The following is a 20,476-nucleotide window of genomic DNA, read 5'->3' on the forward strand; positions in this document are numbered from 1 at the left end:
TTCTGTTATTTCAGCAGCAGCAGGCTTTGATGTGCCAACGGTGGATTGAAATTGAAGGAGATTTCCATCACATCATCCCTCTGCATCACAGCCAGGGAAAGCAGAGATTACACTCTCCGCTGAGACACACACATACACACTGTCTAATGTTACAGACACACTGAGGAAATATCCCTATGAGTTTCTGTGTATTTGTTGTCTATGGTCACACTCACATGTTCACATGTTGACATATTCACAGCCCTTCAGTTCCTCGCAGTTGAGAGTCCAGTGATGGAGATGTGGAAAGCCTACTGGCAGAGCTTTCATCAGGTGTTATCTATTTGAGGGAGCGAGGGCTTCAGTGGCCTTTTTGGTGCTGGTTTATGAGACGATATTAAAGCCTGTTAAAGTACATAAAGGGGATAAATTTTTACAACCTGAACTTACAGCCAGAAAACACAAGCTGCGTCATAAAGGGCTGATGTACACTCTGCTCCCACTGCACCATCAGGTCAAAAACTGTACAGCAACTACACCGTACCTGTAGAGACTTAGTGCAAAACTGGTCTGTTTGCCTGAGCACTGAAAGCTTTCACACACTTTGCCTGAAATTCTCAAAAAACAACCCAGGAAACAGACGGACAACACTTAATTCATGGGCCTAGTGGCACAGAAACAAACTGTACTTGAGTAATTGCTTTTGCTATTTCTACTTTTACTCCACTGTATTTGAGAAATATTTCACTTTGCATTCCATTACAGAAATAGCTTTAGTTACTTTGGAGACTCAGATTATTAATACAAGTCACTGGTGTTGACTATGAAGTAAATTAGCTGTAGATAAAGGAGTTAAAGTTATGCCTGTCTTTGCCAGCTGCAACATGAGTGATGGTTGCACATTAATGTATCAATAATTATTTATTTTATTATTTATTATCAATGGGTTATTCTGCATAAACAATTTTACTGTTTGCACCATTATTAACTGAAATATTGAATTTCTTTGTAATATACTTCAAGTAAAATATCTGCATTTCTCTTCCATTGCTCAAAATGCACACATCTGGGAACTTTATACATACAACTTGTGTTTACATTCAGAGACTACAGTAGTTTGATTCATTTTTATTTTATTTAACTAAAAAAACTTCTGAAAAACATTTTTTAAGCTACATAAGAGATTGTTCTTCCTGTCCCAATCAACATTTCTACAACAGAAATGATCAGAAAAATGACCACATAATTATAATGGTCAATTCATGGGAATAATACCAGCTAGAACATTCATTTATGGTGCAATTGTTTGCAGTTGTAGTCTCAACTACATTCACACAATAAAAGCTGTTTTTATTTTATGTTAAAATTGATTCCCTTCCTAAATGTCTCTTAGCCAGTAAGATTATGCATCAGAAGAGTATTGAAAACACAACTCCCATCTATACTGTATGGCCTGGTGTGTGAGTAAGCATGGGCCTGCTGACAAAGAGGCAGTATGAGCAAAAAAGACAGACATAAAGAGGGAGAAAAGGCATCTGTGACTGTGGCAGAAAACACATCTGAGAACTGTGTACAAACAGGGACAGGAAATACAGAGAGATGAGGGTTATTCCTGCAGGGGCTTTTGTGTCTGATCCTACAGGTGTTGTCTCTGTGCCTGCTACAATAAAGTGAAGCCTGGAAACAAACATTATGGTAACACCACGATACTCTGTCCTGTCACTCTGGGCCTTGGGGAGCCAAAAATACCAGGTATCCTGCTCTTTCATAACACCTGAAGCCTGACATTGCTCTGTCTCCTCATGTGTTCTCCCAGGTAGGACTCGTCCTTATATCATTGTCGGGTAATGTACTGTACACTCACACAAAGACAGACCTACACTGTGCATGCCTTAACTTGTACTTAATACACACTTTCCTGCATGTGTGTTTTAACCACATGTTTTAAGATACTCAAACTATTCATTACACCCTGCGATGCTGGGGAGGTTATATTCTCTAATGACTCCCCAGATAAGCTTCTCACTTCAATTACATGTAGGGAACATAGCAGGGCTCTAATCTACATGTTAGTATAAGAATAACTAGTTTTCTCTCTCTACCCAGTCATCCCCCTTTTCTGACACTTCATGTACTGCTTGATAGGAATCACTGAGTGTATTATCACACAGAGTATTGGCTGTACTTTCAAAATGGAAAGTATTACCAGCTGGCTGTACATGTGTCTGCACATGCCGCATGGCTATGTGTTTGTGGGGTTAATGCACCGACTAGCAAGCTCTTTTAAACAGCCCAAAAAGCCTTGATCTGATGACCCTGAGATTCCCTTGGTATTGGCTCTGCAGGAAGGTTTATGATATGAGTTTTTTTCCCCAAACTCCTTTGATATTTTATGGCTCTTTGTTGTCATATGTTATTTTGGGGGGGATCTGTCTTGTTAAAGGTCTTTGCAGTGAAATATCTACAGAGATTATGTTGGTTTTTTCATATCATCGTGAGATGATGCAATGCAAATAATATCTCATGAGAATACATATAATGCAAAGATAAATCCAGATGTGTCAAGTTTTCTTCATGATGCTCTCTCCGGAGTGACAGCCTAACTGCTTGTTATGTTATATGCTCAGCTTTTCTCAATGGTCCATTTTCCATTTCCAGTGTTGAAGTCTGCTCATAGAAGCCATTGATCCAAAGACAAGCTGCATTGACTGATTGCTGGGAGGAAACGCTGGCATTATGGACATCTATGTGTGTGTGTGTGTGTGTGTGTGTGCGTGTGTTTGAGAGAGAGAGGGACTGTGTAGAAGGAGGCAAAGCAGGTATTAGTCTGATGAAGTCATACAGGAAATCAATGTCATATTGAAAGGAGAAAAATGCCCTGCCCAGGGGTGGCTGTGCATGGGCCCGCACACAAACACACATAAACTCTTAGCAACGAGACAAAGTGTGATGTGCTACGAGCCGAAAGGGCAAGAGGCTTGATACCGAAAAATTAGGCAGTGATATGTCAAGTTCAAGTACAATGGTTAGGGGAGAGAGAGGCAAGAAATCAGCTGTCCAGGCTTTCAGGTTACTCCTAAATGTGTGAAGTCTTAGTTTCACACTTTGCTTATCAATGTTGATGCTTTAGTAAGACCATAAGCTTCCATATGAGTATTTATGTACACGGCAGGCTCCAGGACAGCAAACATTAAATCCTTTACAGGGCGCAGAGATGGGGCCCTATAGATGGAGATAGACCGTGTGACTTGAGTTGTCAAGACAAACACAGATTGTGTACAAAAAAACAAAACAAAACACAAACAAACCATTCTCATGTTTAAACCAACAAACACACATAAACATACACAACAGTCCACCTTAGTCGTGCTATTCTTGATCACTCCAACCACATCAATTGTTAATAAAGCTGGGGCCTAGGCTGATTACTAAAGATTATTCCACTGTTTATTCTGATCAATAGAGCATTTCTATTCCTGCAGGCCCTCGTGGAGATGTTTGAAGGAATGAGAGAGGGAGGGAAGCAAAGAAGAAAGACGGTGGGAGAAAGAGGTGGGCCTATATCTTAATGACTTTAGTCGCAGCAGTGTCTCCTGTGGCTGCCGGAGCTTAGAGCTCAGAGGGGAAGTTAGGTAGATCTTTGCCTCGGGCTACAGCTCACAGTTCCTACTAGCAACTCCAGCCTCAGAGCCCAGCTTAGACTGGAGTGGATATTAATTTCACTGACCAAGTGGCAGACAGAGGTGCTCCATAAGACCATCAGTCAGCAGCCCTAAGCTACTCAGTGGGTATTACTATGGTAATCTATACACCCTGCCTTCGTGTGTGTGTCTTCATGTGTACATATTCTTGTAAATACACACACTGTGTGTATATGTGTGTAAGAGTGAGGGAGAGCAACAACAGAGAGGGATTGAGCAACTACTGTAAGCATATATCAACGCTCATTAACAGAGACGCACAATTACGTAGTCCCACACTTATGTTTCTGGTCAATTGGCATATGATGTTCACAGAGTAATTAATCATAAAAGGTGGAGAGGGGGAGCAGACGCGGAAAGAGTGGAGGAGTGGAGGAGGGAGTTGGAGGGTGGAACAACATTATGAGTCTGGATAATTGTCTAATTTTCCTTTAGAGAGCCCAACAAGGAATTGGAAAACACAGTTAGTGCAGTCGCTCCTTTACACAATTGAAAAATGAGGAAGTTTATCAAAGCATCCAGAAACAGAAATCAGTGATGTTCAATTAAATGTTGCAGTTTTATATTTTGTCACTAATTTCTGGATGTTTAAACTGTGTTAATGTAGTTCTAAAAGCACAGGAATGAAAAAGACAATTTTAAATGTGTAATTCTGCTTTCTGCTAAAGAAATATATAAGTCTGGGCAACGATTATTTACTTGTTTTATTTAGCAAAGCACATGGGGACAGGAACACACTTCCAGGAAGAGACCTAAGTATCGAGGTGGCATGAGCATTCAAGCACTTTCATTCATACACAGGACATAGTTGCAACATTGTGAATTTTGTGTGATGGAACAAGAGGGAAAAGATCATCAGGATCAGAGGAATTAGCAATGCATCCGCTATCGCTTGAAGTATAGACAAGGCTGAACAGGATGGGCCTAAAAAGTGACAAATCAGACAGAGAGACAGACTGGCACTAACTTGTTAGCCTTCCGGTCACCCATACCCAGTTCTGCAAACGGTAGCACTTTACTTTAAAGCTCTCTCTTCTCGGCAAGATTAAATAACAAGGAAAAAGTGTGAAAACAACTTGAAGTTACCTGCACTTCAGTAAAAGCTGTTTCTCCCTTCCAAAATTAATTGCTTCTTACCGGGGACATTGAGTGCACATGACAGTGAAAGTCAAAGAGGTAGGAAGGCATCGCCTCGGTCCTCCTTTGTTCGGTAAATGACTAAATATTTAATGTTCCAGGGCTCTTAAGATTAAAGGTAACATGTTGTCAGTAATAGTGGAGCTACTTCAAAGGATGTAAATTATGCATTTCTTCCTTTAGCAGAGAAATCAAAGCAGGTAATGAAGATTAAAGTTTGGACCTCCATTCTCTCTCTGATTGAGGAGAAAGAAGAAGAGCAGACGAAGAGAGAGGGAAGAGAACCTGTGTTAGGAAGGTTAATCTATTCGGAGCGTGGGTTATCTGATTAAAGAATCATTGTGTTCATTTAATCTGTTCCAGTGAAGCTGGTGCATCGAGCTGGGAGATAGGGGGGCATCCGCCTAACCACCACTGTCAAGAGGCACCAAGGCCAACCAGATCGACAAAGATGTGTTTGGCTTTGGAAAGACAGAGTGACGAGCACAAACCAGTTGTTATTGTTGTTGCCAGGTGTCCTTGGTGGGGAATTTTACATGTAAAAATAACAAATTTACCTACAAAGTGCAGATATTAGGCTTTTTTGTCCAAAACATGGCACTTGACACCATCTCACTCCTGTTCCCTTTAACCTTTTCTTCCTTCTTATATTTCTATGTACCAATGGGGACTACACAGTTTTTCTGTCTGTGAAGGGCTGTGCTTACAGGTCCCCCCTCAGGGTTGTATTTTATCCCTACCTGCTGCTCTAACACACCAGTTAGAACATAATCCACTAGCCACCAGAAGGAGTTGACATTTAGAAACACAGGTTTTTTTATTCTGTAAGAGTCTGCGCTCCTCCATGAGAAATGAGGAAAAAGACAGAAGATGCTAAAAGGAGACGGGAGACGCTTAGCCCCGTCTTCACACCCATCCACTGTGCGGCAACTATCATTTAGGCTATCCCACAATGCACCTCCAACAGGCCCCAACAGAGGAGTCAGGCCCATTAGACGAGTGACGAGAACGCTAATCGTCACATTCCATTACAGTCAATGGCTGCGTGATGATTCTAGTGCCCATTTGAAAGAAGTCACGGAAGAACCGACATTACGTCTTCAGAACAAAAGGGAAAGACAAACCGAGGAGTGACTTTGAGGTGACAGACACAAGTAGAAAATCCAAATTATGATTTCATCTATCAGTTGTATTCCTTATGTTTTGCATTAAAGACACATTAGGATCAATATCAGCGTTTCCTCTCATATCCTCACCTGATTCAAAGCAGCACGACTACATCTCTCTACAGTGTATTACTGACAAAACAGCACATTTGTGAAGCTGAGATGGAGTCGAGAGAGGCACAAATGTGACATAAATGTGACATAAAACCCTGCGTTATTCTATTGGAATCAGATTCCTCCTTAACTGAACATAGACTTATTGATCACTGCAAAACTATACAAGATCAGCTTCCAAATGAAGGAAGGTGTGTAAGAGAGAGAGAGAGGAGGGAGACAAGACACGAAAGAAAGAGAGAGAGAGAGAGAGAGAGAGCAAGAAAGGGGTAAATAACATCTTCATCTTCACCAGCATCTGCAGCAGCCAGTCAGTCAGGCATCATTAATCCAGTGAGGAGCCGCATCCATTGTGTATTGGTTCATTTTACAACACTACAGTTCTGTCTAAATATTGACAGAGCTCTGCTGTCTGAGCTATTGACTGTCATCAGAATGCTTCCCTTCGAACCTGAGTGTAAAAAGGAACTCTGAGGATCTGTGTGTGTGTGTGTGTGTGTGTGTGTGTGGTGTGTGTGGTGTGGTGTGTGCGTGCGTGCGTGTGTGTGTGTGTGGTGTGGTGTGGTGTGGTGCGTGCGTGTGTGTGTGTGTGTGTGGTGTGGTGTGGTGTGCATGTGTGTGAGAATCAGAGCACTTCACTATACAGAGCACTGCCTTCACATGGGCAGCACATGAAAGACCACAGCTCCCACAAAACACACATGCAGTGCACATGCAGAAACAAACATAGGACACATGCACATGTAGATAGACACAGACATACAGTACACACTCACTCCTGGATGTACAAAGAAGGATTGTATCTTCTTGCAACTTGGCTGTCCTCTAAAATTCACTCACCTTAAATGATTTCTATGCAAATACATTTGCGGAGAAAATGCAGTAGCTGAATTAAATCCAAAACACATTTGGTCAAAAATCAATTCCCCTGTTCCTCCCCTCATCCACACAGACAGCCTACTCTCCACACTCCCTATCCACAGCACACTGTACTGGCCCACTGATAAATATTCAGTTTTTATATTCATGTTACAGAAAAAAGCAGCGAGCATCAACAAAGTCCCATGCAACACATGTACACATAAGAACACTCTAAATAACGAATAAATAATTAGATAATGTGCAATTGCACACATGGATCATTAAGTGGAGAATAAAAAACACTAGATTTACATTATGACTTAAATGTGTTATAGAACAGATTGAATATAGCATGTAACAGCAGCTTTCTGACCCCTGTGCACACACGGTGCTTTTAAAGTCCTTCTACAGCTTTCCACCCTGTGTGTCCGAACAACCACAACTCTCCTAACAGCACTTGAACATTCTCTTTCCAAAAAGAGATTGTAATTATTTGACAAATCACTGCCTCTTTTAAGTGCCAGATGAAAGAGTGTAAATGGGGGAAATACGCAGGAAATAAAATAAAATCCTTTCTCCACCCCCCCGCTCAGTTAAGTGGCTGGAGAGGGAGAACGGGAGATATTTAATGCTGCTTAAATATGCAGTGTGATTCCACCCGCTGATTAAATTATAGCAGATGAGATCTTCTGTTGGCTGGAAACTTGAAAAAGTCCAGAGCTGTTTAAAAATGCATCAAACATGCTGCTGGATTAGCTCTCTGTCTCTGTCTTTCACTGTCTCGCTGAGGGAAGAGAAAGGATGCCCGAACCATGTAGGGTGGGGGGGGTGGAGACGGAACAAACTGCTTCACACATGAGACTAACGCTGGTGTGTTTGACAGAGGACAAATATGATAATGAAGAAGTCAAAGAGCACCTAATAATAAAATGAATCAAGAAGGAATTAGTTGAATTCAGTCAACTCACTGAAAAATGTGACAGGGTGAACTGTGTGTGTGTGTGTGTGTGTGTGTGTGTGTGTGTGTGTGTGTGTGTGTGTGTGTGTGTGTGTGTGCGTGCGTGCGTGCGTGTTTGTGTGTGTGTGTGAGTGCATTAATTAGTGTGTTTGCCAAATGGTCCAAGTGAGAGCCCTCTGGGTCCTGTGCTCTGCACTTTTTGCCCTCTGCCTGCTCTGTCTTTCTCTTTCTCTCCAGAGCCAAGATGTGCATATGTTTTGGGCTGCTTTAATTTCTCCGCTCATAATTGGGCTGAACCGCAGGGAGCCTTCATCCACTGGGACGCCACTGTAAATATGAGTTTACTCACTCACTCTCTTTCTCTGTGTATGGGAGAGCAGCTCTCAGCTCACGCTCTCTCTCCCTCACACACACAAACAGAATACAGTGCACCGATCAAACAAACAAACTACCAAACAAAACAACAAGAAAAAGAGCTGTACTCTGACCTTCTATTTCCAGTGATGAACAAAGAAACACAGACCGCTCAGAGTGCTGCTCCCGTTCAGTCGATGACAGAAAAAAATAAATAAATAATTGAGCACAAGAGAAACTGTTTGAAGAGCCAGAGGCTTCTAACTCACCACATTGCATCAGAGGGCCAGTAGACAGAGAGTTCTTTCCTACAGAGATGGGTAATGAAGGCGGGTGGGAAGTTATTCATAAGAATCTGACCGTGTAAGCACTTGTGTAGAGACATGATGTTTAATTTGTAGTTTGAGCAAAAGAAGTTTTCAAGTCCGGCTGCAAATATGGCACAATAATGTCACACTTGAGTGGGCAAACAGGTCAAACCGCCTCCATTGTGCTCCTTCTGGAACAGCCAAAATTCAGCGTGAGACTCCAGCATGGGGAGGGTTAACTGAATGAATGAGCTTTGGAGCGGTAATAGGTTGTCCAAAAATGTACTGCTTATCTTATATAGCATACTTCCATAATTTTGATGCTGTTTGCCTGTCTATGTGTGTGCATGTTTTCGTTTGTTTGTGCATGTGAATTGGCAGGGTCTAAGCATGCTCCTGTGTGTGTGTGTGTGTGTGTGTGTGTGTGTGTGTGTGTGTGTGAGCACGAAAACGCTCCTGAGTTCAGAGGCAGTGACAGCTTTGACAGCTATACCTGCCAATGGCCAGATCCCAGCGATAACCCTTGCTGTCGCCACAAAACCAACAGAAAGGCTCCAATTCCACCCACCCCCACCCAGACATTGGGCCAGTCTACGCAGACAGTGGGGGGTGGTACAGAGACCACCTCCATCCATTCTCCACAATACACTCTCCTCATTCCACACCACTAACACATGAATGGGGATCCAATTGATTCTGTTTCACCCAGTCCATTTTCCCACCCGGCCTGACACAGAGAGAGGATTTTGTGCTCATCTGCCCTTCCTTGTGTACTTCATATCGGGGAGAAGACTTATAGAAAGGGAAGGTAAAAAGGGGGGATCTTTATCAGAAAGCGAATTAACGCTCAAAGTGCTCCATTTGGAAGGTATATCAGGCCAATCCATTAAAAGGGCCTTCAGAAAAGAGACGGCACGGAGGACACCTTGAGAATGAACAGAAGACCTTGCTGAAACAGCAGTCTTCACACACAGGAGGAGAGAGAGGGGAGAGAAAGTGGGAGAGAATGAGAGAAGACGGGGGTTTGTGCAACGTGGGGCTGCATAATCACCTGCTAAATAAGGGTTACACTTGAACCTGAAGAAAACAGAAATTACATGAATAAACTTGCTTGTAACATGGTTAAGAAAATATCTCAAAAATGAAATTTTTGTTTTAAATTTGTTTCATTATTTGCTATGAATCTTTAATGCATATGATCAAAAATAAATCACTTTTGTGCCAATTTCAATTCTGTCTGTTCTTAGTGTTTTTTCGTTCTTTTCCACAAACACACACACAAGCACACATACAACACACACACACCTGCTCTAGCAGTGACTACCATTAATCTTCTACCAGGCCCTGTCCTCTACGGGCTGACCCAGGAGAAGGAGGGAGGTATCTTGGGTCAGAGGCTAGAGGAGTGCCCCTGTCTGGATGGGGGCCTTATGAACATTAGCCCCTGGCCAGTGGGATGAGGGTGTCAGAGAGACCACCTCATACTGACTACAAGAGGACAGCGATTAGAAAAAGAGAGGTGAAACTGAGAATTATAGGACTCTAAAGGTGGAAGTGGAGATACAGTATCGTCTCTTCCCTTTTTCCTTTCTCTTCTCTGTCGTCTTGTTTGTCTAACTCCAGGCAGGTGTGTGAGGAGAGCAGGCGTGCAGTCAATTAGCCACAGCAACCATAAAAGTCTTCTTCAGTCACATCGCCAGTTCGTCAGTCTACCTCCTCGGTAGTAGCTACTCTAGGCCAGTATACTAAAAAGAGAAAGAAAGGTTACGCCTATACTTACCAGCACTTTCCTTCACGCAGGCTCTTCTCCTCGGCTGCCTGGTCGTTTCCTGCCTGCGTGAGTCCAGCTTGGCGATCACCTCTTGACACCTGCTACCGGCGAGCTGCTGCATCTTCTGGGGCCAACCTCTGCCCTGCCTGCCACCAGCCAGCCGCCATATCCTTCAGAAGGAGCTCCCCGGTCTGATACGCTACTTGTCTCAGCTCCCAGACTGAATTAAATAAAACTGTTTCTTACTCAGATCTGCGCGTGGGTTCTCCTCATTCACAATTCTTGACAGAACGAACTGGCCAATGATGGACCCAGCAGATCCAGGAATGGAGACTTCAGCCAACACGTCAGATCTCCACAAAGCTCTCTCTCGGCAAGGTGCATTGCTAGGGGAACACGATCAAGCACTCAGGTCACTCATGGACGCAAACCGCCAGCTACTTCTCCAGGTCTCACAGCTGACGGAACAGGTGCGCTCCATCTCCACTCGCTTGGCACCTGCAGCCCGGCCCCATTCCTCAGCCCTCTAACCCAGCTGCCTCGCCACCACCTCCGGCCCAACGAGACTCTTATATATCGGACCCCCCGCCTTACAGCGGAGATCCAGATAAGTGCCGAGGTTTTATTTTACATTGCACAAACGTGTTTAAGTTATGACCACTAACTTTGCCAACGGATGAGGCACACATAGCTTTCATGATTAGCTTATTAAGGGACAGGGCGCTCGGTTGGGCCCAGGCCGAGTTCTCTGCTCGCCCAATGACTGAATTCACCCTGGAGAGTTTTTTACTGGCATTCCTCCAGTTGGACCACCCCGACCATGCCGGCATGGCTGTTAAGCGCCGCCTTAGGCACTCACCTGCCACATGACCGTCTGTCCTGAGTGGACAAAAGACCCGGCTCACCAGTAGGCCTGGGCATCTTGGTAAACCAAATCAATAACCAGGCACGTCCTCCTCGTTTCCAATTGCCAGCCACCCTGGTGCTTTGTCACCATATTCATTCCCTGTCTGCCTTAATTGACTCTGGATCCGATGATAATTTTTTAGATGCATAGTTGGCTACTTGTCTGTGCGTTCCACTACGCCTTTTATCCCATGCCATTCGCACAGATGCATTAGACGGGCGGCTCTTAGCCCATGTAACTCACACCACGGTACCATTAACTCTACTCCTGTTGTGCAATCACCGAGAGGAGATTTGTTTTAAAATCATTTCCTCTCCAGTCACCTCTCTAGTGTGGTTGTGCCTCCACAACCCCCAAATTGACTGGGCTCGGGACAAAACTATCGGGTGGGGCTCCTATTGCCATGCATCTTGCCTTCGCTCCGCTCTTTCTCCGACTAAGGGACCCGAGTTTCCATCTTCGCCGCCACCTGATCTCTCCCTGGTTCCAGACTGCTACCATGATCTCGCCGCGGTTTTTGACAGAGATCGGGCATTGTCACTTCCCCCTAACCACCCATATGAGTGTGCCATCAATTTCCTCCCAGGAGCCACTCTGCCTTCTAGCAGGTTGTACAATCTGTCCCGCCCCGAGAGGGAATCAATGGGGACGTATGTCAGAGAATAATTCCGGTATAATTCCGGTATAATTCGGCCTTCATCAACCACGGTTGGTTCAGGGTTTTTCTTCGTCGCTAAGAAAAATAAGGCGTTGCGGCCATGTATAGATTATAGGGGCATAAATGAAATCACTATGAAGAACCGTTACCTCCTGCCACTGCTGATCCTCAGCGTTTGAGGCCCTGCAGCGGGAAACAGTTTTGATGAAGCTGGATCTCCGCAACGCTTACCATTTCATCCGAATTCGTGAGGGTGATGAATGGAAGACCACTTGTAAAACTCCTCTCAGTCATTTCGAATACTTAGTGATGCCATTCGGCCTTTCCAGTGGCCCAGCAGTTTTCCTGACCCTCATCAATGATGTGCTTAGGGACTTTCTCCACCAGTGTGTTTTCGTCTATCTGGATGATATATTAATTTACTTTCGCACCTTAGACGAACACACTGTTCACGTCCGCCAAGTATTACAAAGACTGTTAGAAAATTGGTTATTTGTTAAGGTGGTGGAGTGCGAGTTTCATTGTTCGAGGGTCTCCTTTCTCAGGTTCATCGAAGCAGGAAAGGTATGAGCCAACCCAGACATGGTTCGCACGGTGGTCGACTGGCCACGACCCACAAGCCGGCGGGGGCTCCAGCAGTTTTTGGGCTCTGCGAACTTTTATCGCCGCTTCATTCCCAACTATGGCGGTATAGCCCAACCCTTGACCCGGCTCACCTCGATTAAGGTCACCTTCACCTGGGGTCAGCAGGCTGAGGAAACCTTCCTCTCCCTCAAACAACACTTCACCTTCACTCCCATCCTGATTCAACCCGATCCTCACCGTCAGTTCATGGTGGAGATGGACGCTTCGGACGTCGGAATAGGCACTGTCCTCTCCCAACACTCAGAAGAGGATCACAAACTCCACCCCTGTGCCTTCTTCTCCAGACACCTCTCGTCCGCTGAGGCCAACTACGGCGTGGGAAACCGGGCTATAAAACTAGCCTTGGAGGAGTGGAGGCATTGTCTGGAGGGGGCGGAACAGTCTATTGTGTACAAGAACACTACAAGAACCTAGAATATATCCAGACGGCCAAGAGGCTGAATTCCCACCAGGCACGCTGGGCATTATTCTTTAGCAGGTTCAACTTTACGGTGACCTATGGGCCTGGATCCCAAATGCCAAATACCAGCCATCGGTTAATTATACTCAGGACAACAGGACAGCTCAAGCCGCATATACTTTAGTCACAATGTCAGTGTTATCACTGTTCAGCCACACTGGTCGTCATCATGCCTTGGAGGCATACAATAACCCAAGCTGCATTAATCAAAGGACAAAAATCCCAATCCCAACTATCTAAATCCTTACTGAACACTAAACTCTAAACCTCTGTGGAGCTTCTCAGTGGGTGTGGGCAAGACTCAAGAAGACTCAATACAGAGTTTCTATGTCCCAGAACCACCCCCCTCCTTTGCCAACACAATTCTTATACTAGCTAACATTGTACTGTAAGCCTCAGGCCTACCTCCAAAAGAAGAGAAACTAACAGGCTTCAAGCCTGCCTCATGCATCAAGCATCTGCTAGAAATAAAAAAACAAAAACTGGAGCAACAACAACTAAAACCTGCAGGCTTCAAACCTTTCTCATGCACTAAATATTTGCCAGAAGATAAAATAAATAAGTGAAAAAACAAAAATTGCAGCTGGCTTGGACAGCCCGCTCAGCAGCCAATAAAACCACAGGTAATGTAACCCACAAAATCTACGTGGACAAGGGGAGAAACATCTCGACTTAACTGCTAGACGTCCAGTTGTCATGTCCAGTTGGTTGCACTGTCGAAATAACTCAACAGAGAAAAAACTGACTTGACAACAAACACTTTACATCAGGCATCCACTGGACAGATCTTAATGATGAGCTTAAGTCAGGCTGGTTTTACACCAAGAGGGGATGTGCTTCAGCGACACTACCCCTGAACACAAAGGTTGCACCCAGCATGAGTGTAAGCCCACCTACCTCCATGTCCCACACATCTCTCCATCTTAAATTTCTTTCTTTATACATGTTCCCCCACATCCACCAGCCCCTTCTTGTCTCCTAATCTCCTCAAAAACCAGTTTCTTCACGTCAGCTGCTGAAACATTCCTCAAAGTAACCCATTATGTATTCAGACCAAATCCACTGTGTCCATACTGCACATGCCCTACAATGTCCCATTGTCTTTGAGCTGCCTGAGCTGCAACACTGCCTCCTTTCGGTCCCACTACCTTCATGCTGACTTGCTATGTGGAGCTCCAAAATCCATTTCATCAATCAATCAAATGTCCACTTAGTCACTCTCAACCACTTTCTCCAGGTTAAATGTTCTCTCTATCTTCTCTACCAATGAGATTTTGCATAACAACTGCAACAGCTGTAGCACTGTCAGTATGGAATCCTCATGTAAACAAAACCTTTTGCCTGACAGTACATGTTTTACTATTGAAATGCCGCTTAATGTTTTTGGCTTGACCTTATTCCTAGGCCACTTTAAGTTAGAAACTACCTGATCCAAAAGTATCTCTAAACGGTGCAGTGGTAGCAATAGTTAGTATGTGTCCATGTCTTTGTGACTGAAACCTCTCTCCTCCTGCCCCCCACCTAGATGCCCTAATAATAACCTCCATTGTCTTGGCAAAAACTAATGGTGAGCTTGTGCATCCTGCCATAAAGTTTATCTCCAATTGTCGCCTCTCTGTAGTGATCTCTTCCATTGTAAAACATACCTGGATGTCCTGAAAACATTCTGTCACTAACCCTATTACTAATTATTAAAAGCACCTAGTGGTTCCCACAGTAGGTGTGTTGCATGTGTTGCATATATATTGACAAAGAAGTCCTGGTTTTGGCTATGCCACCACGCAGCTCACCCCAGAGGTGACCTCACCCCAACTTGATGACAGAAGAACAGGGATCCAGCCCCAGGAATGAGCTCACCTTTTTGTGCCTACTGTCCCACTCTCCCCTCCATGGGGAGATCCTGAACAAGCAGTCCCTCTGTCTGGAGCACATACAGAGAACAGAGACTCAACTCTTCGCCTGGCCTTATTCAACAGTTCAATGACCAGGGAGAACACACAAAAGTTATAGAAAATGAGTAAGTAAAGAGAGACAGGCAGAGGGGAAAAGAATCTTATTTGTATTAGTGTGGATACACAAGCACACACACATGGCACTTAACAGGATAGTTTGAGGAGGATGACTGGTCATCAACAAGTACTTTATTAACCAGAAATGCCTCTTCTTTTTACACAACAAATTTTCATTCTGTTCTGCCTAGGTCTCCAGGATGAAAATGATAGTGATAATGATGACGGCATGTGGTTTGCATTCCCAGTCGCTGTTTGAGCACCACAAGAGGAAGACTAACCCCTTCATCCAGGTTCAAATCGAGAAGTGAAAAAAAAAGACAATTTTATAAGAGTGCATAAAAACTTCAAAAACACACACTCATCTATTCCTACATCCCCTCCCACCTACCCACTCACAGACACATACTCAGACTTGAAAGTGTCTGATATGCAAGGCGTGTTGATCCTGTTTATAATGGCGAGTTTCCTGGTGTAAGCCGCTGGTCTCCTTCTTCTCTCCAGCCCCTCATCTCTAATGCATGAGCCAGCCAGAGAGACCGCGGAGGCCAGAGAACGAGCAAAAGGGGAGAGCGAGGGAGCGAGAGCGGACGAGAGGGAGAGACTACCCTTGCACTGCGGAGCAACACTTTCATATTCTAATAAACCTAACATGAATACACGCATATACAGAAAAGGAGGAAATTGCATTTCTAAAAAATTTTCTGTATCAAAGGGCACTCCGCCGAACATCTCTCACACACACACAAACACACGCAGACATACACAAACATGCAGCCCAGCATTTTCCAAACTGGGAAAAAAAATAGACTAACACAAACATACACACACACAGGAAAAGCTCAGAGGGATTACAGTCTGCTGACGACAGCAGATGAATACACACACACAGGCATAAAAAACAGAAAACTTCTTAAGAGCAGTTATGTTTGAGGAAGTTAAATAGATGTCAAAACAGTGGAAAGGGATTTTTCTGCATGATCAGAGAAATGATTATAAAACAGAGCATGTGGAAAAACAAGTGAAAGGTAAGAAGAAGTGAAAGACAAAGAGTAGATCAGATGGCATGGGTCTGAAGCAGAGAGGCAAATATTGTGCAAAACATGTACGCCGAACTGCAACTCAAACGAGTGCCTCACTTCTGGCCTCATCTCTTTTAGAGCAAGCCATTTAATTTCAGGCCGCTGATACCCATCCCTTCTTTCACAAGAGTTAATATCCCATTCTCCCTCCTCTTCTCGACTGGTGTGTGATGGAGTCACTGTGACAGCCTGTAATGCAGATCTGTATGCATTGATTATATGACACCCTACATTCAGGTGTGCTATTAAAGTTCCCCTCCTCTCTTCCTTTCTGCTCTGCCAGTAGAATAATGTCTAATAATACGAGGAGAGGTGACTGTAGCCAAAGAAGGAGCCAGGCCGGCCCAGACAGAAAACAGCAGTTCCCTGGTCAGGACTAGATGAAGATACACGCACGTTATTCACCCCAGCACCATCAGCCATGAAGACGCAGGATGGAAGAATGCCTAATTGCATTTAAATTGCATGAAGGATGCTTTGCCTACCCCCTTCTCTTGTTGCCACTCCCCCTGCATATCAGCACCCATGTAAAATCAACCCATCTCACCTTGTGCTGCTCCCCTTCCCCCCACACTCAGTAAGGGTGCCATCATGTCTCTCCCACACTTACAGGAATATAGCATACAGAGAATATGCCTGAAATTAGCATTCAGTAATGAGCGTCGATATAGAAATTTATTGTGTGTAAAACCTGAAGCTCTTGGAGAAATGTAAGGGAACAGTATTTTTGTAAAGGTGGCTGACCAACAACAAACTAATATAAGTTAATAACATTAATTAACTGACGCAATACGCAAAAGAAAGAAAGGCAAACGGCAGATGACGAATCTAAAACTCAATAAAACTAAAAGAAAACTAAACAAAATTAGTGGCATTTTACAGCAGCCGCAACCTAAAATGGAAACTCTGATTGGACAAGTGAGACTGGTAACTTAACAGCCAGTCACACAAGTCATGACAAGATGGTTCCATTATTAAAAGCACCTCAGTCAACCAAGGCTGCCGTGCACAGAAATAGCAGCTACCCTGCACAAAATCTGCCAAAAGAGACCATGAGAATCATCATCCTAGATGTTACCATTAAACTAGCACTGAATATCAGTGTTGGTATTAGAGGTGGTGGATATTCACTTGTCACCTTTTAATGTAAGTCAAAAACCTTGGATTAGTTCAGACTGATGGGAAAACTCCAGACTGTAACACTATATATAACATGAAACACTGAGGATGCATGAGGATGCACACCATCTGGCATAAACAAATCAGTAGTTTTATATTTCAACTCTATTTCAAAAGTTTGACTTTCTGACTTTAAGCACAGACATATTAACTCTGGACTTTTATTCCTATTTATGGCTTTAGAGGACTGCACACGTTGCTTCTGTCTAATCACTAACAGTGAGTCACTTTGGAAAATGTTTTTAATGTTATTTCTACAATTTATTTAAACAGCCTGTAATGGCATGACAACAGTAAACACCCTATGATGATACCATAATGAACAGCATTGTGTATCTCGGCACAAGTATCACTGTTTGTGAAAGGTAAGATAATGAGGTAGTGATAAAAATTTTAAATTTAGATTAAATATTTTAGAATCTGACAGGAAACGTACAATCTGGATTGTCTAGATTGGACTGTAGGTTGGTACCCGAACACATTATAGTGACTAAATCAGGTCATATTATACCAGCTGTACCAAGCCTAAGACAGACAACATCTTTAAGTCTAGTGCTCTCACCCACACAGTATTCCTGCTGTATAGCACAGCAGTCTACCTACACCACCTTCTCTTTCTGTCTCTCCGAGAAGCTCCAGGCCCAGAATAGAGCTCAGAGCTCTATAGTTTACATAAACCACAATACCTTCTCAGCTTGGAGGGGGGAAGAAAGACACAAGCATCTGTTTTTGTTTGCATTTTATTCCAAAACATAAAACTGAATCAATCTTTTAATACTCTGGATTGTATAAACATGGGAGAGAATTGCTTGAATAAATATCTAGAATGAAAATGGATTTCCCGTCGACGACTATTATCTATGTGGTTTATTTATGAATACCACGGCTGGTGCCAAAATAGGCAAGACATAAAAAATACAGAGATAATGTGTTTAGCCTTTTTCATTTTCTTCTTTTTAAGTGAAAGAATAAATATTAGGATTTACATCACATTTACATTTTTATCAAAATCAAGTTGGGTGCCCCTAAAACTGTACGCACCATTCTCATCTGTGGTTACCAGGACAACAGTGAAAATAACAACATGACACTGACATCTTTAACAGGAAAACCATTAAAAACAACATGAGGGGCCAGATGACGCAGTCTGTGCCAGTCAGTCTGTGACTGATAAACACCACACTGGATCCATAAATAGACTAATAGCTCTTTCACTGCTCCCACTACAATGCACTCAGTCAGGACAGTTAGTGGGTGTTTTTGTAAAAATGATGGATAAAATCCCCTCAATCTCAGAGACTCATAATAGTGGTGTAATCAGACCCAGTGTGAGATGCAAACATACACACAGACACGCAAACACAGTGCACACACCTAAACATAATCCCACGGCCATCTATCGCCAGCCACACAACACCCACAAACGCTTAACTATTTCTCATACACACATATATTCATAAGGTATTATGCAGAATAACAGTTTTATGGATTTTAAATGGCATTCATTTACAAACACTGTGGCTAGCCATCACATGGAAAGGCTATTTTATCCCGTCTTAATGTAGATCAGTCTTCTCGGGTGAGATACAGAGGGACGTCCAGGACATTAGGGAAGTTGGATCTGTCTTCAGCCACTGATTGAACACCGGGCCAGGGTGAAGGAATAGAAAGGGATTGCAGCAATTGGGACTGATGCACAAATACATAATGGAACTATCACATGAATGCTATGCTTCCATTAATATCTTTTGACTGTGAGGATTCCAGATAACAAGAAGCCTTTTCCCTTCATATTTCTTACCTCACATTTTTACGAGCGGCGCTCTGATTATTACCTTACACCTCGCCAAGTGAAACAAACTTCCACGCAATCACACTGAGAACCACAGCAGATCCTCCACAGGCAGGGGGATGACTTTCTATAGTCTGTGCACGCTCCGGCGTGTGTATATGTATGTGTGTGACAGGTTTATAGGAGTCATTTATCCTGCTCAGTGGGCTAGTGTAGTGCAGAATGGTGGCCTGAGTGCCAGGCGTAGCTTATTGTTGTGTAGCCTTTATGGGCTACATTAAGTACAGCTGAGTGAGAGGGAAACATACAGTACAATACCCTGAGCTCACACATGTCATACACATAGATTAACTACCTCTCTGGGCCCAGGGCAAGCCTACATCCACTCAGCACAAGAACATGGCACACTCCTCCAACTGCAGACATGGTTAAGATGTGTGAGCATAAGAGTGAAGTGACTAATTGCAAAGTTCAAGAAAAAGTTCAGCTAACATCTGATGAAATGATGAAAGGATGATGCCTAAGACATTAACAATCTCACGTATCAGTCTTATTAATACTCGGTCTGTTCAAGATTACAGAAGCTGAGTTTGCTATAAAGTGCAGTCAGTATTTCAATAAGAAGCACCAAAGTCCAGATGGTGTGAGGATGGTCAGAGCAGGTCATTAAAAAGCCCCTATCTCCACTCCTCTGATGAATCTGTGTAATAAAAACAACACGGATTACACATCACCACTGGAGTGCTCATCGCTGGCGTTGTAAATAAAAGAAAACCAACAGAGATACAAATTTGTGCACACACACCAACAAACTGACTGGCAGAGACAAACGGGTCCAACAGTCAGGCAATCTGAAAAGCAGTTTCATTCTCTCACTTACCCACTTATAACACCACCCAAACCTGCGTCTGCTTTTTTGAAAGCTTCATAAGCTTTGCCTCTTCAACTGTGTTCCACAGTGTAAAAATAGAGGCCATTATATTGCCTAATGCCTACCTGCCAGCCCTCTATGCTCCCTCCTGTACACGAAGGCTTTTACATGATGAGGTGGCTGACATGTTCCACACACACCATCCATTACCATATGTACACTGGATGAGACTCAGCCTGCGCAACTTATACTAATGCATGTTTGGTATGCCCTGTGGGGGTGGGAGACATACACGCACATGTACGCACACACACACATAGATAGCACGCTTGAATAAAGAGATGTGCAAACTCTCTCCCATACAAATATAATGGCAGCACTGTGATATACCACTTGTATTAACAGCAAGATGCTTTTAAAGTAAATAAAAACATTATAGCTGCCTCTCTGGGTGAGGCTAGGTCCTGTTTCCCAGAGGTTCACTCTGGGTGTGCGTGTGTGTGCACATGCATTTGTGTGTGACC

The 20,476-nt window shown here is 43.6% G+C and overlaps 1 protein-coding gene across 4 annotated transcripts in view; it reads right to left on the minus strand.

Annotated features, from left to right (window-relative positions):
* wwox (WW domain containing oxidoreductase) overlaps positions 1-20,476 on the minus strand; it is a 122,343-nt gene that overhangs the window by 42,079 nt on the left and 59,788 nt on the right. The window contains exon 9 of one of the 4 annotated variants that reach the window (XM_026310655.1): positions 294-383. The exons of 1 other annotated variant lie outside the window; for it this stretch is intronic. In XM_026310655.1, the coding sequence (XP_026166440.1) occupies positions 309-383 (75 nt within the window). In that variant the 3' untranslated portion in view covers positions 294-308. Of the gene's footprint in view, positions 1-293; positions 384-2,962; positions 3,202-17,903; positions 19,782-20,476 lie in introns of those variants that run through there. 2 more of the 4 variants (XM_026310654.1, XM_026310653.1) reach the window with 2 other exon arrangements.

The sequence above is a fragment of the Mastacembelus armatus genome, chromosome 6, assembly GCF_900324485.2.
Source record: "Mastacembelus armatus chromosome 6, fMasArm1.2, whole genome shotgun sequence".
NCBI classification, from domain to species: domain Eukaryota; kingdom Metazoa; phylum Chordata; class Actinopteri; order Synbranchiformes; family Mastacembelidae; genus Mastacembelus; species Mastacembelus armatus.